Source organism: Cervus elaphus, chromosome 10 (genome assembly GCF_910594005.1).
Source record: "Cervus elaphus chromosome 10, mCerEla1.1, whole genome shotgun sequence".
In the NCBI taxonomy this organism is placed as follows: domain Eukaryota; kingdom Metazoa; phylum Chordata; class Mammalia; order Artiodactyla; family Cervidae; genus Cervus; species Cervus elaphus.
Window position 1 is genome coordinate 49631402 of NC_057824.1, and position 19901 is coordinate 49651302.

The 19901-nt window shown below is 61.5% G+C and overlaps 3 protein-coding genes across 6 annotated transcripts; 2 read left to right on the forward strand and 1 right to left on the reverse strand.

Annotated features, from left to right (window-relative positions):
• Positions 1-133: 133 nt before the first annotated feature.
• Positions 134-11191, forward strand: LRCH4 (leucine rich repeats and calponin homology domain containing 4). 2 transcript variants are annotated; one of them, XM_043915131.1, is made up of 18 exons: positions 134-873; positions 4275-4419; positions 4580-4706; positions 4882-4987; positions 6707-6843; positions 6992-7107; positions 7248-7347; positions 7568-7658; positions 7750-7826; positions 7934-7995; positions 8087-8206; positions 8297-8365; positions 8459-8574; positions 8716-8799; positions 9021-9106; positions 9247-9384; positions 9478-9555; positions 10826-11191. In XM_043915131.1, the coding sequence occupies exons 1-18, from the start codon at positions 654-656 to the stop codon at positions 10928-10930; spliced, it is 1977 nt and encodes a 658-aa protein (XP_043771066.1). In that variant the 5' UTR covers positions 134-653; the 3' UTR covers positions 10931-11191. The 2 variants fall into 2 exon arrangements, with proteins under 2 accessions (XP_043771066.1, XP_043771064.1); XM_043915129.1 differs by lacking the exon at positions 10826-11191 and adding an exon at positions 9842-10461.
• Positions 11192-11333: 142 nt separating this feature from the next.
• Positions 11334-13136, forward strand: SAP25 (Sin3A associated protein 25). Of its 2 annotated transcripts, XM_043915142.1 has the most exons (6): positions 11334-11743; positions 11957-12057; positions 12161-12267; positions 12366-12513; positions 12590-12687; positions 12769-13136. In XM_043915142.1, the coding sequence occupies exons 1-6, from the start codon at positions 11598-11600 to the stop codon at positions 13111-13113; spliced, it is 945 nt and encodes a 314-aa protein (XP_043771077.1). In that variant the 5' UTR covers positions 11334-11597; the 3' UTR covers positions 13114-13136. The 2 variants fall into 2 exon arrangements, with proteins under 2 accessions (XP_043771077.1, XP_043771076.1); XM_043915141.1 differs by having other exon boundaries at positions 12590-13136.
• A 100-nt stretch (positions 13137-13236) lies between these two features.
• LOC122701808 (insulin receptor substrate 1-like) lies at positions 13237-18422 on the reverse strand. 2 transcript variants are annotated; one of them, XM_043915133.1, is made up of 3 exons: positions 15509-18422; positions 14135-15258; positions 13237-13583 (listed from the first exon to the last, which is right to left on the reverse strand). In XM_043915133.1, the coding sequence occupies exons 1-3, from the start codon at positions 15897-15899 to the stop codon at positions 13536-13538; spliced, it is 1563 nt and encodes a 520-aa protein (XP_043771068.1). In that variant the 5' UTR covers positions 15900-18422; the 3' UTR covers positions 13237-13535. The 2 variants fall into 2 exon arrangements, with proteins under 2 accessions (XP_043771068.1, XP_043771067.1); XM_043915132.1 differs by having other exon boundaries at positions 13267-13705.
• Positions 18423-19901: the final 1479 nt, after the last annotated feature.

A 19901-nucleotide genomic window follows, 5' to 3' on the forward strand; every position in this document is an offset into this window, starting at 1 on the left:
CACATTAACTTCAGTCCTTGCAACCGCTTGCAGCCGGCCCAGCGCGCTGCGCTTGCATTCTTTTATCTCAGTCTCAAAAAGTTGTAGTTCACCCGCCTCCTCCTTAGCGAAGGGGGCCGCCTTCTCGCCCATACTATTGGTTGGTAGAGCCGTCCCTCAGAGAAGAGGCCGGGCCAGGTTCCCTTGGGAGGATCTAATTGGCCTTCTTGACAGTCACTCGCCTGTGTCTGGCTTGCGATTGGTTTTCGTTGGACGAAGCTCAGGATTTGCTTTTCTCTGCCTCCATCCCCGCAGAGTGGAGCCCTGGGCGTCTCCGCCTCCTGATTGGACCTGATTGGCTCCATCCCCGCTCCTGAGATTTGTGATTGGGTGCGGCTGCGCGGGGCGGGCCGGCCTGGAACCTCGGCCGTTGGCGAGCGCTCTAATCTCGTCCCCCCTCCCTTCTTCTCGCCTCACTCAGTGCAGGAGTCTCCACCCCTCCCGGCGGTTCTGATTAGCCACTTCCGACGCGCCTCGGGGTCCCGATTGGCCCGCCGGGTCCCTGAGCCCGCTCCCTCCCCCCGGGAAGCGACTACGGCGGCTCCGAGGAGGGGGAGGGGCAAGGAGGGACGGCCGGTCGCCGTCAGTCAGGCAGCGGGAGCCGCCGGGAGCGGATGGCGGCGGCGGTGGCGGCCCCACTCGCCGCCGGGGGTGAGGAGGCGGCGGCCACGACCTCCGTCCCAGGGTCTCCAGGTCTGCCCGGGAGCCGCAGTGCAGAGCGGGCCCTAGAGGAGGCCGTGGCCACCGGGACCCTGAACCTGTCTAACCGGCGTTTGAAGCACTTCCCCCGGGGCGCGGCTCGCAGCTACGACCTGTCAGACATCACCCAGGCTGGTGAGTGTGCAACCAGGCCCAGAGCCCGGCTGGGACCCTCGTTTGCATAGCCCCGCCCCTTGCTTGTTTCTCCCGGGGCCCGGGCGTCTGGCCCGCCCCATCACCTGGCCATTGGAGTTCTGGATTCTGTGGATTTGCATAAGTCCGCTACCAGCCCCCTCCCCACTTTAAGAACTATTAGACGATGAGCCCTTTTCTCGTTTGCCTGTAACACCTAGAGTCCCTGGCCGAGCGTCGTGAGAGCCCCCCTCTCTCCGCCCTCTGCTGCTCTTTATTTGCATATCTGCGCACCTGTAGAATGGTCCCGCCCCTCACCTGGTTGGCTTATTTGCGTGATCTCTTCAACCTCAGTTCTGATCATTCCATACAGCAGCCCCCGAAAGCCCACCCCCCACCATGACTCCTTTCTCTTTCCTCACTTCGTTTCCAACTCTTTCCCCTGTTCCACCGAGATAGGAGCAGCCCCAGGCCCCCGCTTCCCATAGATTTGCCCCTGACAACCCCAAGTTTGTGTCCTTCTCTTGGTAGTCCCGCCCCCTAAGGCTGCTGCCTCTCTCCACTCTTCACCCAGCCAGCCTGTGGAAAAGAAGCAAATCTCCCACCTCCCCCATCTCTTTTCTCCGCGAGTTCTTCCTCCCATTATTCTGACCCCTTTATCTGAGACTCCTCCTCCTTCTTGCGTGTGTGAGGTCACTGTGCAGCCTGTGATCTCATAGACACCCCAGAATTCCCATTTCAGTTTCTGCTTTTCCCCAGGGGCGAGGGACTTTAGGCAGTTGCTGAAAGGAAGGAAATCTTTTGAGACGGTCCCCACTGCCCTTCCCACTCCCCCACCCCTAGGATCCCGCTATCATGCGCCCCCTACCCTGGTGTCTGTTGATGGTAGGGTGTAGGGGACTCCACTGTGACAGGTGAGTCAGGCCTCAGCTGCTCAGAAGGCCAACGTTGACCTTGGGCTGGCAGCTGGGGGGGTGGGGATTGGGAGAGGGGCGGAGGATCGCATTCCCAAAGCCCCACCCCAGCGGAGCCCAGGGTGGGACTTGGGGCTGGATGAGAGTGACCCCTGATGACACTCCCCTGGGACTGCATTCCCCACCTAGCAGGTGCCTGCTCACCTGCAAACAGCCTAGTCCTTCCTCAGCTGTCTGGAGAGAACCAGTTGAAACCACTCTGCTTGTCTTGGGTTGCTAGGTAAACTCACTGGCCGGCTCTGCGGTGAGTGAGTTCAGGGAACCCAGGAGCCATTCCCGTCCTTCTCAGTCTCCCCCAGCCGCCTAACCCCCCAGCTCCAGATTGACCTCAGCAGCTGTGTGACACTCGCCGTCTGTTCCCTTTCCCCTCCCCCTTGCTTGTTTTTTGACAAAGACCAAATGTTATTCTTTACTTCCTTAGGGCTCTGTCTGTGAGAGTGGACTCCTGGGGAAAACTCCGGAGAACTCCGGGGCCCCTCCCAGCTCCCACCCCCTCCCGCCTCCTCCCCAGCATTCCGGCTCAGGGTGCAGCCCAGCTCAGGGTGCAGCCTGTTCTCCTGGGACAGCCCCAGCTTCCTGTGAACCCCTCTCTGCCCTGCTCTCCACATAGGAACCCTCAGTCCTTTCAGGGCCCAGGTTCTAGGCCAGGTGGGTCTCATCCCGAGCTCTCTTCTCTGGCCCCTCTCCCCACGCAGGGTGCCTGTAGCTTGGGGTGGAAAAGAGGAAGTGACAGGAAGCCACTCAGTGTTGCCCATACCCTGATCTCCACATCTCCTTGCCCTTCAGTCCTGACAGATAAAGGCTTCCAGCACTGCCGCCCCAATCATGTGGAAGCTCTCCTCCTGTTTCCCCAGCTCTTTCTGAACCAGCGTGTTCCTTGCACATGCTGTCCCATGGCCCAGGTCCCTGATGTCCCTTGGACTTGTTCCTGGGGCCCTGATAGCAGGATGAATCCTGAGGTGGGGGAAGGGCTGCGCTCGCAAAAGAGAAGTGCAGCTCGATCTCTCACAGACCACATCCTGTGCCTCCTAGGCCCTGCCTCCTCCAGCCCTGCTCCCTTCCGCCCTGAGCTTTTGCCCCCTGTGCGCCCCATCAGAACTTGCTCCCCACCCCTTCTCCCACAGGCCCCTGCAGTGCATACAAGAGAAAGTAGGCAGGTGGAGGGGGCGGGGCTGGAGGATGCGTCTGGCCCTCCCAGCCTCTCCAGGACCGTCTTCTCCTGGGACAGGTCTTTCTGTGCACAGCAGGGCTGGGAGCAGTGGGGGCTCCTGGGGCGTCCAGCTGTCACCCACCCCGGTAAACACAGGGCCCACCAGAGACAGAAGCCGACAGATTGCCTCTGCTTCATTTCCTGTCACAAGACTCACCTCCTTGGGGGATAACCCCAGCTTCCCCTCCCCTCGGCTTTTGCTTGCCCTTCCCTGGAGAGGGCCCTCTAAGAAGCTCACCCAAGCACCGTGGCCTGGGACTTCCCGTAGCAGGCCCTGGGCCCCTCCCAGTACGGGCTGAGCAGAGGAAGCAGAAACCCGGCTGCGGAGGTCTGAGCGGCGAGTGCCTCCAGCCTGGCGGGAACCCTGCCTCAGTATAGGAAGCCACTGGTTGAGATAAAAGGATGGCAGTAGGCTCTCCCCTCCTTTCCACCCTCTCCATGCCTTGCCCAGGCCCAAGACACAGGCGCTGGTCTGAAGTCTGGGTAAAAGTGAGAGAGGACATAGAGGCCGGCTCTTGGGAGTGGAAGAGGGTAGGAAGGAGGCCAGTCCCTGCCTGGGACTCCAGCTCCCACCTCTGGCTTGGTCCACTTGTCTTTCCCTCAGGTCCTCGGGAATCTGTAACTTCATGGAACTGGCTCGCTGATCCCAGGGGCTGGTGAAAAACTGTAGGTCAGCATCAGGTCTCTAGACTAGGCTCTAATGACCCCTGGTTTTTCCCCTAGGTTGAAAATAGGTTGAGGGTGGGAGACAGAGCCCTGAGGAGGGAGGAGCCTCCTTGGCCATCTCCCTCAAGGGTGGTTCATAGTCTTACCTTGAGTCTCCCAGCCCATCACCTTGCTAGTTCCTTTGGAGCATCAGCTTTCTCCTATGACCTTTGCCTTCCACCTCCTCAGGCATCACAGGACAACGGGAGCCACAGGAATGAGAGAATCTAACCACCCTTGTAGAATAGCCCTGTGTGTGTCTGAAGACGGTGTTTGTGGCTTGCCCTCCCCCCACCCCCCAGTCTAGGCTTCTCCAGCCCAGTCTTGCCTCTGCCTTTCTGGTTATACCTGGAGTGTGCTCCAGGTTACAAAGTCTTTCTTCTTAAACTCTAGGGAGTCCAGGTTTATAGGTCTGATTCTTTAGGTCCGCTGGGGAGGTAGAAGGCTGGGCAACTGGCTCCGGGGAATCCAGGACCGGGCCTTTGCAAGCTCGCCCCGACACTTGTTTCCCCTAGACCTGTCCCGGAACCGGTTCCCTGAGGTGCCAGAGGCGGCGTGCCAGCTGGTGTCCCTGGAGGGCCTGAGCCTGTACCACAATTGTCTGAGATGCCTGAACCCAGCCTTGGGGAATCTCACTGCTCTCACCTACCTCAACCTCAGGTAGGGAGGCAGGGCCACAGGAGGGTAGGGGGTTGTCCTTCTCAGCCCCAAGTACCAGTGCATGGCACCCTGAGGGACCCTCCCCGTGACCCAGAAAGTAGGGCAACACGGGAGAGTTCCTGCCCGGAGGGGGAGCCCACTGCCTTTCTCCTTCCTGCAGCCGAAACCAGCTGTCGTCGCTGCCGCCCTACATCTGCCAGCTGCCCCTGCGAGTGCTCATCGTCAGCAACAACAAACTGGGGGCCCTGCCTCCCGACATCAGTGCCCTGGGGAGCCTGCGCCAGCTCGTGAGGATGAGGAGCAGGGAGACTGGGGGGATGGCTGAGCCAGGCACTAGGGACTTTTGGCGGGAGGGCCGGGAAAGGCGGGATGCGCCCTAGGGGAAGGGATGAGACTAAAGGAAGTAGCCTGGCCCAGGAGGCAGTTTCTGGTGCTCCTTGCCCACGTCTCTCCTCATTCCAGGACGTGAGCAGCAATGAGCTGCAGGCGCTCCCCGCAGAGCTGTGCAGCCTCCCCACCCTGCGGGACCTCAACGTTCGGAGGAACCAGCTCAGCACCCTGCCTGACGGTGAGGGAGAGGAAGACTTAGAGGGTGTCGGGGTGTGTGTGTGTGTATGTATCTACCTTGAACAATGGTGCCTTAGTCACCCAGGGTTTTGCCATGCATGAAATGCACTGTAAATTATTTTCCTTGCTCTTGACCAGCACCCCTCTGAAGCCGGCAAGGCAGGGTTTATTAGCTGTCCTTGACAGATGTGGGGAAAGGTACAGGAAGGGCAGGAGGTGACTGTGTCAGCAGGTACCCTGCAGAATTTCATGGTCAGAAAGGGCCTTCGAAGCCACCCAGTGTCACCACTTAGCGCAGATGAAGCTCTCAAAACCTTAGTCTGGTGAGGCCCCGTGCTGCCTCCCCAGAGATTCTGAACTAGTGCGCTGGAGCCCAAGCAAGCCCATTTTAATGAGCTAATTGTGATGCACCTTGACACTTGATAGCCTCTGCTCCAAAACAGGCACACCTTCCTTTATTCACTTAGCTGTGTGTGTGTGTTTCCTGTGTTTTAGGTGGGGACTAGGTAGATGTGAGTGATGTCACTCAGTTCTGGGGCCAGCTCTGAAGATTTAAGGGCTTAATGGGGAGAGACAAGCGGAGGGAGGTGCTAGGATAGGAAACTCAAAGCCGTAGAAGCTGGAGGGAGCCATGGCTCTGCTGGGGACCCTGGGGAAGACCTCGGCCCTGAGGCACAGGAGGAGCTGACCTTTGAAGGAGAGTTCCCTATCCTTCTGCAGCCGAGGCAGAAGTACCCCTATGTGTAGAGCATAGAGGTCCAGCATGGAATGGTTAGGAAGGTAAGCCAGGACTGGTGGAAAGGACCGCGGCCACGCTACCCGTGTTTTTGAAGAGCAGGCGAGGGGAGTCAGGTGGCTACCTGTTTCTCTGGGCTCCTCACATCCTTCTTCTAAGACGGTAGGGGTACATAAGAATTTGATCAGGGCTCCCTCTGGGCCATAAGAGACCCCAGCAAAATGCCCTGGGGAAACAGAGGAAGGAGCAATAAATTCCAGCCTAGTGTCTGGAAAGATTTCAGAGAAGTGACACCTGAGCTGAACCTGGAAAGATGCATGGACAGAAAATGGGGTTCTCCTAGCTGAGCAGACAGCATGTAGAGAGGCCAGAGCCAAGGGGCTGGAGGGTGGTCCGATGTGGTGTGACGGTGGGAAGCGAGGTGGGAAATGTGGGCGGAGCCAGATCATGAACTCCTTAACCAGGGAATGCTGCTTGACCAGAGAGCAGTGATTTTTATTCTCATCCTGTGTCTCGGCTCATCACTAATCCAGGGGACCTCTCTGAGAAGTGGAGAAGGGTACCATTCTCCTGCGGGTGGGCCAGGGCTTGACTAGTAGAGCGCCTGGGGGTTGCAGCCCTCGCTTGCCTGTGCCTTTGTGCAGGGCACCGCCCGCTCACCTGCAGCAGCCCTGGCTGCAAGTCCTGGAAGGCTTTTGAGCAACAAGGTGTCACAGTTTGATCTGGGCCCTGTGATGGACACTTGAGGAGGAGGAAGTGGCAGTGGGGTGGAGTGGGCAGGGAGGAGAAACGGATGGGCAGCAGCTGAAGTCAGTTTGAGTGAGCAGAGGAGCAGGGCGGTGGTTCCTGGGGAGCGCCCTCCGCCCACCAGGGCAGAGGGGGCTGCTGGAGAGGTGACATGCCAGCCAGAGCAGGGGGCAGAGGAAGTGAGCACAAGGCCCCGCCCCTGAGCATGCGTCTGACTTCTCCCTCACCCACCCCCAGAGCTGGGGGACCTTCCTCTTGTCCGCCTGGATTTCTCCTGTAACCGTGTCTCCCGCATCCCGGTCTCCTTCTGCCGCCTCAGGCACCTGCAGGTCATTCTGTTGGACAGCAACCCCCTGCAGAGCCCTCCTGCCCAGGTGAGTTGGGAGCAGGGCTGGGCGGTAGGGGTAGGAGGGGGCACAGGGCTGGCTGAGAGTGGGCAGGAGTTGGGGGTGTGGGTCCCTATGGTAGCCAAGCAGGATCTCGGGGTCCCCCCTTCCCCTCACTATGCGTCTCCACACCCAGATCTGCCTGAAGGGAAAACTTCACATTTTCAAGTATTTGTCGACAGAGGCTGGGCGGCGCGGTGGGTCTGCACTGGGGGACCTTGCCCCTTCCCGCCCCCCAAGTTTCAGCCCCTGGTAAGTTCCATGTGGGAAGGAAAGAAGCCCCTGGATACTTAAACCCCTCCCCAGCGCCAGGGACCCCATGGTTTCCGGAGGGTGGATGAGAGGGTGGCCGCCTAGAACGGGGCTGACCAGCTCTCCCTGGCTGGTTCCAGCCCCGCCGAGGACTTGTTTCCAGGACGTCGGTATGATGGCGGGCTGGACTCGGGCTTCCACAGCGTTGACAGTGGCAGCAAGAGGTGGTCTGGAAATGAGGTAAGGGCCTCCTTCCCATGGGACCACAGGGGATCTCGGCCCCAGGGAGAACCTCTGAGCTAGGACCCTTCGTCTTCTGCCTCGAAAGCTCAGAGTGATGAGGGTGGCTGGAGCCGTCTTCTTCAGTCCCTCATCCAAGTGCCTCAGGGAAGGGCTGGTTCACCATGGGCCCCGGACTCTGGAGGGTCTATCTCCCGTCTCTGCCTTTCTGCATTTCCAGTCAACGGATGAGTTCTCCGAGTTGTCGTTCCGGATCTCAGAGCTGGCCCGGGAGCCTCGGGGGCCCAGAGAACGAAGGGAGGATGGCTCTGGTGAGCAGCGGGGACATGGGCTCCGGGCTGGGGGTGTGGACGAGGCCCTCAGCGCCCCGCTCCGCTCTCTGACATGCCCTGCTCTCTCTAGCTGACGGAGACCCTGAGCAGGTCGACTTCATCGACAGCCACGTGCCTGGGGAGGATGAGGAGCGAGGTACCGGCGAGGTGAGGGGCTGCCGCATCCCGTGTCCATCTACCATGAGAGGGCCGGAGGGAGCGAGCCAGTGCAGGCTCGGGGGACCCCCTCAGCCCCTCTGCTGTTCTGTCTTCAGGAGCCGCGGCCACCAGAGTCGAGCCCTGTGGCAGGAGACGGGGAGAGGGCACCAAGCAGCAGGTACACGCGGAGCCCCCCGAGGCGGCACCCCCTCCCTTCACGCGTGTCTCCTCTCCCCCACCCAGCTCTGCCTCTCGTCCCTTGCCCGCAGGCGGGAGGAGCCGGCAGGGGAGGAGCGGCGGCGCCCGGACACCCTGCAGCTGTGGCAGGAGCGCGAGCGGCGGCAGCAGCAGCAGCAGAGTGCAGTGTGGGGGGCCCCCAGGAAGGACAGGTGCGCGCAGGGGAGCCCCCACGAGCTTCTCTGTCTCTTGGGGTTGGCGGAGCTGGGCACTGCTGACCCCACGTCTCCTTCCTTTTCTAGTTTCCTGAAGCTGGGGGTCAGGGCTGCTGGTGGGGGTCCTGCTGCCTCGTCCACTCAGGCCGCCTTCAAGTATGTGTCCTGGACTCCACGTCCCTCAGTCCCCGCCCTGCGTGCACACCCTTGCCCCGGCCACCCCTCTGACTCCCCTCTGTGTCTCCACAGCGGCACGTCCAGATCCAATACCACCCAGCTGGGAGCATCAGGGGGGCAGGGAGCCCCCACTCCCACCCCCGCCCCTGCCTCCACCTCCCAGGAGCCCCCGCTTCCATCTGGACCAGGTGGGAGAGGAGCTTTGGGTGGAGGATGGGGGCCTGTGTAGGTGGCGGGGGGCGGGTTGAGGCCTGGCAGCCTGACGGAGGGGTAGGACACTGAGGTGGTGTTTCTCTGCCCCGTCCCTGTCCCCTGGCCCTGGCCCCCAGCGACCGCACCTGCTCCCCGGCCGCTCAGCTCCATTCAGAGACCAAACAGCTTCCTCTTCCGTTCTTCCTCTCAGAGCAGCTCAGGTGGGTCTTGCCCCCTCCCCAGTACTAACCCAGTACTAATCCAGCACTAAGCCCCGGGCTGGGGTCATCCCTTGTGGCCTAGAAGTTCTCTGGTCAATTGTCCCTTTGTGTGGAAAATCCCACAAGCACAGAGGCAGGAGATGTGGGTGCCAGACACTGCAACCCGGCTACAAAGTCCATGGTGGGCGGTGGAGACAGCCCCACATCCCCCTTTTCTCCAGGCCCTTCCTCACCAGACACTGTCTTGAGACCTCGGCGATCCCCCCAGCTTTTGGACGAAAAGGAGGTGATGGCTCAGCTGCGCCAGGTATGAGAGGTGGGACTCGTGTGGGTGGAGCCTGGGTTCCGCGTGGGCCCAAGCTTCCTGGCTTCCCTCAGCCTCCTCCTTGCCCAGCCTGGTACTTCCTCTGGGGACGCTGACCTCTCCCCCTCCTTCCCATCTCCCAGGTGCTTGAGTCCCAGCTGCAGCGGCCGCTGCCCGATGACCTGGCCGAGGCTCTGGCCAACGGGGTCATCCTCTGTCAGCTGGCCAACCAGCTGCGGCCCCGCTCCGTGCCCTTCATTCACGTGCCCTCACCTGCTGTGGTCAGTTGGGGCCCAGGGCAGGAAGTAGGGGTTTGGGCAGGAACCCCTGGGGCCTCTTTCTTACTCCCTCTTTCCTTTCTTACCCACCCTCAGCCAAAACTCAGTGCCCTCAAGTCTCGGAAGAACGTAGAGAGTTTCTTAGAAGCCTGTCGAAAAATGGGGGTACCTGAGGTATGGGGATGTGCTCTCGGGCGCAGGGCTGGTCTCTCCTATAAAGGGTACAGTTTGTCCTGGGCTCAGCGGGGCCCTCTGCATGGATGCTCACGGGGGTCTCTGCTCCCCAGAAGGAAGCACAGCCACCAGCCTGTGTGTCCCCCCGCATGCCTCCCTTCCCGCACTCTGCATGTTGGCGTGGCTCTGGCCCTGCATGTGAGGGCAGGGGTGGGAAGGATGGTCTTGCTGCTGCTATTGACGTGTGTCCTTTGTCTTGTCCATCTGTCCTACTCTCCCTTCCCAGGCTGACCTGTGCTCGCCCTCAGATCTCCTCCAGGGCACCGCCCAGGGGCTGCGGACCACCCTGGAGGCTGTGACGCGGGTGGGGGGCAGGGCGCCCCCGCCCCCCTGGCCCCCCTCGGGTCTGGGCGGCTTCATCCTCTTCTACGTGGTCCTTATGCTGCTGCTCTGTGTCGTCTACACTCGGCTCCTGGGCTCCTAGGACCTGCAGTCACCCCTCCCCCGCCCCTTGCCCTCTTTCTATTTATGACTCCTGTGCAACCCCCTCCCCACCAGTGGTGCCTTCAGCCCCTACCAAAGACACTAGTGAACCGCACCCCTCATACACACTGACTTCAGAGGCCCCACTCTGGCACCCCCAGACCCTGGGCCCCCAGCCTCTGGTCCCCTCCTGTAGCCCCTCCCCCTGCCCCGCCCCTTGCGTGCTGATGGTGCCTTCAAGTCCTCCCTGCTTCCCCAGAGGGTGGAGCTTAACCTTCCTCCTTGCACCCCCCCCCACCCCGCCCCACCCCCCACTGCTATAGGGGGCTAAATTATCTATATTTTGTAGAGAGAACTCTATATTTGTAGGGGATGCAGGGGCCCAGGTAGGGGCCCTGTCTCTTGTATAAATTGTACAGATCGCGGCCGCCTGTGTGTGTGTGTGTGTTTGTGTGTGTGTGCGCGTCTGCTCCTGCTGTGCTGGGCCCAGCCCAGCTGTGTCCCCGGGGCTCTATGTGCCAGCCCGCCTACTCCAGCATTTTCCTCTGAAAGTGGCAGGTCTGTCCTCCCCTCTAAGCCTCGGCCCGCTGTGTCATCTCCCTTCTGTTACCCTCTGGCAGCTTCCTTGCATCTCAGTGGTCCCCAAGCCATGTCCAGGGTGCACTTGACCTTTGCCTGCTACATCCCGTCAGCCCCCTTGGTCCAGGCTCCTTTAGGGTGTCTTCCTACCCCACGGCCAAGAGGAGGAGGTGACAAGGGGAACTTAACCCGGGCCCCTTCCCCCCAGGAGTCCCTGTGCCAGCCCCACCACATCCTGGAGGAGGAGGGGGCCCCGGGAAGGGGCCTCCCCTACATCGCTGCTGTCATCCATGCACTGCTGGAACGGCCTTAGGGTTGAGGTCGGGGTGCAGAGGCCCAACCCGGCGGGGGCCCCAGGAACCGAAGACAGCGGCGTCTGGGCTCCGCTCTCTAGCGAGGACTGGTGAGGGCGGCCTCGGGCCTGGCCCTATGCCTCGGGCACCTCTGCCCGGGAGGTTGGAAGCAGGCCGGCCCAGCAAGGCGCGCAGCCGCCTCTGGGTGCGGCCAAGGGTGGAAGACGGGGAGCTGGATGATGTTGTGTCAAGTGCAATAAAGAGAAGCCGGAAGCCCTCTAGGTCACCCCTCAGATGTGTGTGTGTGCGCGCGCGCGAACAAGAGCAGGGCACGGGTGCCCCCTCCCCACGTCCACATCAGGGTGGCCTCCACGTCCACTTCGGGGGCTGCGGTTCTTTCCCAGGCTTCGCCCTCGCGCGCGGCCCTGCCACCCCGCCGCCAGGGGGCACTCGCGGGAATCCCGGCGGGTCTGCGCGCCACGTGTCCCGGAAACGCGCTGGGCGCCGGCGTCACGAGGCATCGCGAGGCCCCGCGAGACCCGGCGAGGTGGGCCGCAACCTGAGCTCGTGGGCACGCGCGTGGCAGCACAGGTCTCTTAGGGAGGCCGGGCCGCAGGAGGGACCGAGAGGGGCCCGGCGGGCTGCGCGAGCGCCGAGGTGTGGCCCTGCCCACCTTCCTGACTCGACATGCTGCCCTGGAACCCCCGGCGGTGGGGCGCGGGTGAAGAGCAGGCGCCCATGGAACGATGCCCCTCGGCGGGCAGCGGCCTCTTCCAGGCCTGGGACTCCGGAGAGGAAGCCCTGGTGGAGCCAGGAACAGCCACAGAGGGCAGGTGAGGGGCTCGGCCGACGGCACTTGGGGGGAACCCAACAGGGGCCCACAGTATGAGGAAATCTCAGTTGTCCCTACTGAATAATGGGTATGATCCGTCTCCCCACACCGGGCACCCTGGGCTCTGCCTTGGAGATATTCAGACTTGGAGTGGGGGTGGTGACTGGGGGAGGCTGTGACTGGAGCATCTCGGTACCCCTCTCCCCGCCCCCAGCCCTCAGCCCTGGCCTCGAAGGCTTTCCTGGACTCGGAAAGAGCAGCTGCGGCCTCGGCTCCTCCCAGGCCTGGCTGCCAAGCATTCCCCGGGAACTCCAGGTAGGTACAGGGTCCTGCCGTTTTACCCCCAAGACCCTTTTACTGATTACTTAGCCTGTTTTAATCGCTTCATCTCCTGCTCTCTCTCCCCTCCCCGCCCCAGTTCCTGTCTCCCCTCAGAGGACTTGGGGGGTGGCACCATCAGAGATCACCCCGCTAGCGCCCTGGGACCCCAACTATGAGGCTACAGCAGGATGTCGGCTGGTGTGGGTGAGTTGGGGGTGCCTGTGACAGCGACCTTGGGTAGGACAGGGATGCCTTGGGAGGGGCTGAAGGGCCAGGAATCTTTCCTGTCCCTCCCTCTACAGGGACCCAGCTGTGCATCTGGCATCTCCTTCTCAGGCCGGACCTTGTACCATCCCTCGTTCTGGCCTCTGTACCAGGCAGCCTCATGCAGGGGCCTCAGGCCCAGTCTAGCAGGACATCAGCGTGAAGAGCAAGTGCCCAGGGGTGCAGGTACTGCCCTTGGTCCTCTCAGGCTCCACAGAGAACCAGTGCAGAGCTTGCCACCCCAGTCGCTTCTCCTCCCCAGGGTTCCCGGTGATGTGCTCTGAAGACGTCTTCTTTTTGGACCCTCTGCTGCCCCGTGGGCAGCGTGTTCCCCTGTACCTGTCTGAGGCCCCTCAGCAGGTGAGCGCTCCTGCTGCCTCGGCCTCACCCCAGCCTTCAGGCATGGCTTTCAGGGAGACACTGCCCCTCCTCTCTCTTCAGGTGATGGGCTCTCTGAAGCTGCTGCTCCCACGCCCGATCATGTCCCCCTGGCTCCTCCCCACTCCGTCTTCGCGCTGCTCCACTGCTTGGCTCAGTGGGCCAGAGCTGATCGCCCTCACTGGCCTCCTGCAGATGAGCCAGGGGGAACCGAGACCCAGCACCTCAGGAGCTCCCGGGCTCCCTTCTGGCCCCCCAGCCCTTGTCTCTGATCACCCAGCTGCCAGTGATGGCTCAGGCTGTTCTCACTGCGGGGAACCATCTCTCCCCGGGACCCCAGACGCTGAAGGTCCATACCTCCTCCAGGGACAGAATGGGCCCTCTACTTCCCCAGGCAGGTTCTATTGATAATAAAACTATTGGTTTGCAAACAGGCTCCTCGTGGTAAATAGCTGGGGCGGGGGGGGGGGGGGGGGCGCGGAGGCAGGGATGGGTTCTCTTCCTCTACCACAGCTTTGGCTGCCCCTCTCTGATTCTTGTTACTCATTCCCCCATGAGGTGGGGAACCTATGGACCTAAGACCTTTCCAGGCTGACCAAGCAGGGAAATTTTAATGAAGAGGGGGAGTGTACAGAATATTACTCTAGACTAGACTGAATACATTAGAAGCAAGGGCTCCCTCAGCTTTGCCAGGCCTGGGAGAAGGAGGATTGTCTGAGCACAGAGCTGGAATTGGGAGAAGTAAACTAGGGAGTAGGGAGTAAGGGGGTGTCATCATTTTGGCCGGGGAGGGGGGCGGTGGGGGCACTAGTGTAAGATACCTGGTGCTCTCATCCCTCTTGCGCTGGAGTCCCAGGACTGGCATACACCCGGCAAACCTGCAGGTGGGTGGGGGGAGGGCCAGGTCTGTATGTCTTTTGCATCATCGATACTGTCATCGTCAGGGGCAGGGTGGGGGGCCAAAGCGGACTTGAGAGTCTGGAGTGATGCTGCAGGAACTCTGTGGGGAAACAGGATCAGGGCTTTGGCTCAGAAGGCTCAGAAGATCTAGAAATGTGTAGGGTTCTGGTGGTGGTGGTGTTTTTTAAGGGGAGAAGAGTTCTAGAATTTTCTCCCTTAAAAGAATCCAGCTTCTTGGGAAACCTCCTCCCAAAGATTGGAAGGAGTGGAGTGGGCAGCGGGCCCTAGGGGGCAACTCGGTGCTTCTGCTGGTCACACGTCCTGGGCACATCTGGACTTCAGAGCCACTCCGATGTGGGGAAGGGGGCTTCGGGGTTGAGAAGGGGTGGGTGGGAACGCATTCTTAACCTTGCACTTTTTTTTTTTTCCCTCCCTACGCTCCTGTCTGTCCGCTATACTGACTGGTGTCCTGTCGAGGGGAGGCGGGGGTGGGGGTTGGCGGGGAGTTGGGGGTGGGGTGTCTCCTCACCCGGGTGTCCGCGAGGTTCTGGAACTCCAGCCGAGCGTAGCTGTGTGGGCGGGGCCTGGCCCCGGGGGCGTGGCCTCGCACCTCCAGGGGAGGGACCAGATCCAGGTCGACGTAGTTGAGGCCACGGTCTGGGGGCTCCGGGATGGCAGTGCCCATTCCTATGTAGTCCGCGGCCGCATACTCAATGCACACGTATTCCCCGGCTAACTCTGACGGCGGCTGCAAGCAGGGCTGAGCCCCAGCCCGTCCCCAGCCGTCTCTGATGCTGAGAGGAGCGCCTTGGAGCCCGGGTCCAGGCTCCCCGGCCCCGGAGGAAAGAGGCAAGAAACTTGAGGAAAAGGACCGTGGTGCACAGCAGCTCATGGTCACGTATTCAGTGACCCCTCCATCCTGGAGCGGCTGGCGAGAAGCTGCTTTGGTGGAGGCCGGAAGGCCCGGGGGCTCCATCACCACGTAGCCGCCGGCTTGGCCGCCCTTCATGGGCTCGTAGTCACTCCCGGCTCCCATTGTTATGTAGCCCCCGCCCCGCTCCAACCTCACGGGGTTGGAGGCTGCCTCCTCCACCCTTGCCAGGGTCTTGGTTGCTTGCTCGCTGGTCTCACTCGGGCCATCCCGACGGTTCAGCTCGCTTGTTTGGGCCGCAGAGTCTGGGGTCTCATAAGATTGGGGGGCAGAGGGTCTGAAGGCCCCCGTTGGGGGTTTTCTTGGCAGTGGCTCAGCCCTGCCAACAGCACCAGTGTCCCCGGTTCGCTTCATGGCGGCCAGGACGGCCTCGTGAATGCTTTGGGCCACCACGGCGTCGGGCGCCTGTAGCCAGAGCTCCCCGGGACCCGTGGGTGCCGAACGGCCGAGCTCCAGGAAAAAAAAAGAGTCTGCGTGGCCGCAGCGGCGCACGCTGAGCAGGGACAGGCGCAGAGCCGGCGGCGGAGATGCCCCGGTGGCCCCGGAGCCTCTGCCCCCTGGCTTCCGCAGCAGGGTCAGTACCCCGGAACCCAGGCACAGGCAGTAGCCGCCGCTGCCCAGGCCTCGTGCCCGCCCCAGCCCCTTGGGTCGCAGAGTCACAGGCCAGACGTCCTGAAACGGAGCGAGGATCCAGGCCCCGGGGTCCTCGGGGGAACTGGGACCTGAAGAAACAATGGGCTGGTCACCGGGACTCCAGGTTGGCAGGTTGGAGACACTGCCTCAGGGAATGAAAACCCGAAGGTGTAAACCCTTCAGGTTTGGACTTGACTTCGAAGACCCTTGGGAGGGACAGCCTACGGATAAACCAAATCCACAACCCGGCCCCACCGCCCCACCCCCACCCCCGCCCCCGCCCCAACACACACACACTGCACCAGCCGCATCTCCCGCGGCGCGGGGCTGGGGCCTCACCGGCGGCGGCGCGCGCCTCGAGCAGGGCGCTGTACCACGCCTGCTGCTCCGCCTCGCTGGCCGCCGCCACGCCCAGGCTGCGGTCGCGCGTGTACAGGACGATCAGGTGGCGCTGGCGCGCGTCCATGCGCTTGCTGATGGTGCAGGCGCCCCCCAGGCTCACGCTGAACTTGGGCGGCGTTCGGCCGGCGCGGAACTTCTTCTCGCTCTCGTAACATTCGAGGCGCGGCGGGTCGGCGCGGAGCACAAAAAAGCGGCGGCGCTGGGACTTCTGCTTCCTCAGGTGGCCGCAGAGCCGCACGTCAGCCGGGCAGACCCAGGGCCGCGGCGGACCCAGAGCCACGGCGGCCGACTGGGCCTCCGGGGTAGTCGTGGGGTCTCCGGGCTTCATTCTTGCCCAAAGCAATCAGGTGGCCGGAGCAAGGGGCTGGGACGGCTGGGGAGGGGCTGGCAGAGGCGGGGTAGAAAGAGCGGTCCCCGGGGACGGGGGCGGCGTCTTGACCCGTCTGGAAACTCCGCGTCTCTCTCCTGCTCCCAACTTCGTTTGGTCCCTCGCTGCGCGCAGCGTGTGCCCCAGTGGCGCCCGGTGGCCTGAGATACCCGGGGCTCCGACGGCCTCCCCGCCTCTCCCCTCCCTCCTAGCGGGGATCGCGCCGAAGTCCCCACCCCCCGAGGTTAACCCTCGCGCGCCCCGGCGGTGGGAGTGGAGTTTGAGTGGGGAAGTCCAGGAGAGGCGGCCTGTGCCTAACCCCACCCCACACCGTGGGTGGGCTTTCGCAGGAGCCGGGGAGTGATCTGAGCTGATTGCCAAGAAAGCAGCGAGGGGAGGCGCGTGTGGAGGGAGCCACGTCTGCGGTGAACACGCTGGTGGGTCCTGGGGGTGGGCGGACCGCTGAGCCTGGTCATCCTTACAGCGGTGCCCGCCGCTCCCCACTTGGGCTCTGGGCACCCGGGTCCCCCGCTTCCCACCCATGAATGGCTCTGTTCTCTTCCTTCCCATGTAATTCTGGGAGCCAGGGCCGCCGAGCTTTGGGCCATGCGGATTTCAGAGGGACTAGAGGTTTAGTTTCTCTGCGGGGTTAGGGCCGATAGCAGGTGTCTTGGGAGGAGTTAATTTCTGTGTTGGTCTGGTGCGGACCCTACCCACCGGGGTCCCAATCACTGAAGGATGTAGAGACCCTCTCTCAGGGGCCCTTCCCTCTTGCTGCACTAGTGTCCTCGGCCCCTCCCCGCCATCACTGTTCAAAAGGAAGGCTGCCCAGGCCAGCTGGATGCTCTGATTATGTAGACTCGCTGCACTGAGGGAGGTGCCCTTTACCCCTCGCATCCCCCAGACGTTTGAAATGGGGCTGGAATTCAGACATTTTGACACCCCACTTCTGATCCTTCCAAGGACCACCCGCTCATGTTGGAGGTGATGGCGCTGGTCAGTGCACACTCTGTGAGACAAACTGGCAGCTGACACGTGGGTGGGGGTCTTAGAGGACCTTACCATACCACTGTTGTGGGAGGTAGTTTATCTGAAGTAGGGGAGCTGAGGGTTTGGGAGAGGAAGAGGGTGACTGTAGCCCCTATTAGAGGTGGTACTGTAGGGTGAGGAAGGAGCTATAGCAGCAGTACTGAAGCAAAGCCTCCTGATTCTTTTCCTCAGGCTAGTCCGTGGGCCAAGTAAGCCTGAGCAGGGAGGGCTGGGTTTCCCACCCACGCTCCTCCACTTTCCAGGCATGGAAGGAAGGGGCTGGTCTATGAGCTGGAATACTGGAGAAGACAATGGTGTAATGTGCAGGGAGGCTAAGATCCTTGAACAGCTTTAAGGGGTGTGTTCAAAGTGTGATGCAGAATACTACCTGGCATTGTGAGGATGAGCATCTGGCCAGGGGGCAGGCGATGCCCAAGGCCTGCTCTAGGTGCCTCCCTGTGAGCTGCAGCCTCTGCAGGTGCCAGAGAGGTGGTACAGCTGCAGCAGGTGCCAGAGGGGGCCAGCTGCAGCCTCCACCTCTGATGGATGTTGTCTAGGGAGAGGCAGGTCTGGTAGATCCTGAAGTGGACATCACAACTGGAAGTATGTTCAAGGCCATGGCCTCCAGTGTGGCCTTGACATATGTGCCACGTGCGAAGTTGCAGGGACACAAAAGACACCTTCAGGCCTCTCCGCTTCCTAGTCCTGGTGCTGCCTCGAGAAGCAGGGCACTCACAGGCCCATGTACCTGCTGTGAGCCTGCCTGGAGCCTTTACTCCCCAGCCTTGATTTGAAGCTACCCCACGGGAGGGTCTCTTCATATCCATCCTTCTAATTCCCACCAACCAGTCCACCTTGCAGCACCCCAGGCCTTGTGAAATCATAGCCGCTGTCACAGAGAACAGCTCCAGACCATCTTGTGTCACTGAACCCCTAAAGGCTGGGTCAAGACAAAGCAGGAAGTAGCAGGGATAGGAGCATGGGCCCTGGGTGAGCAACCACGGTCCAGTGGGTTGGTCATCAATGCCAGGTGATTTACCCTGCTGGGTACCAGGAAAAGCCCCGAGCCAAACACCTGATCTAATCAGTTGCCCTGGCAACAACACTGCCCTTGATTCTACCCAGACAAGATTTATTTCCGCTGGTTACCCTGGTAACTCGTCTCACTACCCCCCAGTGACAGGAAGTGACAGAACTTCAGCTCTGCTGGGTGAGAATGCCTCCCCCAACCTGAGGGGGTGCCCCTGCGCATCCAGCTGCCAGGTGCAGGGCAGCTGAGGGATGGACTCCCACATTCCATGTGCCTCGGGAAGACTCACCACAGAGGAGCCTACAGGGGGGAGGCTGGGCTCTGAGGCCCTGGCTCCCTCTCTTCCCTCGGGTTCTTGCTTCCCGTGGAGCAGCATGCGGGGACAGCACCACCTGCGTCCTCCATCCTCTCCCCGCTGTCACGGCTCCCAGGCCCCGATGTAGTGAGAACAGCGAGCTTGGCAGAAGTCATGGGGACCGGCTCCTGCTTCCTCACCCAGAGAAGCAGCTGCCAGTGACCTACTGAAGGCTGGGGTCAAGCGAGAGGGCTGTTGCCTGCAGAGCGCGGTCACAGCATTGGCCAGGGGACCATGAGAACTTGGTCAGAAGCCCAGGGGCAGCCTGGGGGAGTCCTTCTAGCCCCGCGGTGTGGGTTCATATTGGCAACCACCAGGCTGGGCCTGCAGGGAGACCCTGGAGGACGGGGCAGGGGGAACACAGCCCAGTCATTATCAGGTCAGGGATTCTTCCATCCTGGCTGCCTCCCTTGAGAGAGGGCACCCAGTGGAGGCAGTGCTAGGGCTGTTCTGCAGTCCTAGGCCCGGCCTGTGCCTGGGGAGCTCTTGACTTTTCTCCCCTGGAGTTGGATGCTGACCCAGGGTTACTTCTCTGATTGGTCATCCTGCCCTGGCAAGTGAGCTGGCTGGGGTCCATGTCGGACAGAGTGGCCGGGGGCATGGATGGGGACTGCAGGGAGGTCCTGGGCCCAGGCACCAAGCAGTTAAGGAAATGCCTCTGAGAAGCAGCAGGAGTGTGGCTGAAACAGTAAGAGGCACTGTGGCTCGTGGTCCTTTAAATCTCACCTCCAAACCTCAGTGTTCTTGGCTGGGAAAGGAGTAAGGGGAGCTGGGGAACAGGAAGAAAAGGCTCCTCCCCCACCCCACCCCCCAGATTTCAGTTTCCCTCCCCTCGCAGGCTCTGAGCAAGGAATGGGAAACAGAGACAAAGAGTGACAGAGGAGAGCTGTTGTTTACTTGCTCACTTGTGTCCGACTCTGCAACCCCATGGACTGTAGCCTGCCAGGCTCCTCTGTCTATGGAATTTCCCAGGCAGGAATACTGGAGTGGGTTGCCATGGAGTACCCAGGGGGAGAAAAGATGGTGGTCCACTCTCGGAGCACCACCAGGAGATGGAAGGAGGGTAGAGGCTAGAGAAAGGGAAGACAGACACAAGATGTGAGGAAGATTGAGCCCTGGGGAGGTGGGAAGGCCACACCTGGCTGGGCGAAGAGCAGCAGCTTAAGGTATTTACAAAAAAATATCCTCAAAGTAAATCAGTGATAACACTGTCCCCACCTCTCCTGGCTGCCAGGTTGTTAAAGGTCATTGAGTGGAAAGACCCAGAGAAATCCCAAGAAAGGGCAGCTGAAGGGTCAGGGTTCCTGGGCAGTGGGTGGGGTGGGTGGGGAGCTGCACCCAGTCCTGGGCCTCTCCTTCACCAGCTGCGGTGTTTAACCCAAGCCATCTGTCTTGTCATCACACAAACAGCCCAGACATGTGACTATTGACAAAACATCCTCAGGTGGTGAGGGTCTGGGTAGGGTCTGAGGATGCCCCCAACCCGGAAGTGCTGGATTTTGATGACCACCCCCCACCCCCTCCAGCTCCCTCCATTGCTAAAACTGGA

What these genes read in the sequence shown, in the direction of transcription:
- LRCH4 (XM_043915129.1), top strand. Translation starts at nt 654, where the DNA reads ATGGCGGCGGCGGTGGCGGCCCCACTCGCCGCCGGGGGTGAGGAGGCG. An exon ending in TGCAGAGCCCTCCTGCCCAG is followed by an intron (nt 6,844 to 6,991) that starts GTGAGTTGGGAG and finishes CTCCACACCCAG; the next exon opens with ATCTGCCTGAAGGGAAAACT. An exon ending in AGAGGTGGTCTGGAAATGAG is followed by an intron (nt 7,348 to 7,567) that starts GTAAGGGCCTCC and finishes CTGCATTTCCAG; the next exon opens with TCAACGGATGAGTTCTCCGA.
- SAP25 (XM_043915141.1), top strand. Translation starts at nt 11,598, where the DNA reads ATGCTGCCCTGGAACCCCCGGCGGTGGGGCGCGGGTGAAGAGCAGGCG. An exon ending in CAGGATGTCGGCTGGTGTGG is followed by an intron (nt 12,268 to 12,365) that starts GTGAGTTGGGGG and finishes CTCCCTCTACAG; the next exon opens with GGACCCAGCTGTGCATCTGG. An exon ending in GCAAGTGCCCAGGGGTGCAG is followed by an intron (nt 12,514 to 12,589) that starts GTACTGCCCTTG and finishes TCTCCTCCCCAG; the next exon opens with GGTTCCCGGTGATGTGCTCT.
- LOC122701808 (XM_043915132.1), bottom strand. Translation starts at nt 15,899, where the DNA reads ATGAAGCCCGGAGACCCCACGACTACCCCGGAGGCCCAGTCGGCCGCC. An exon ending in CGAGGCGCGCGCCGCCGCCG is followed by an intron (nt 15,259 to 15,508) that starts GTGAGGCCCCAG and finishes TTGTTTCTTCAG; the next exon opens with GTCCCAGTTCCCCCGAGGAC. An exon ending in AGAACCTCGCGGACACCCGG is followed by an intron (nt 13,706 to 14,134) that starts GTGAGGAGACAC and finishes GTTTCCCCACAG; the next exon opens with AGTTCCTGCAGCATCACTCC.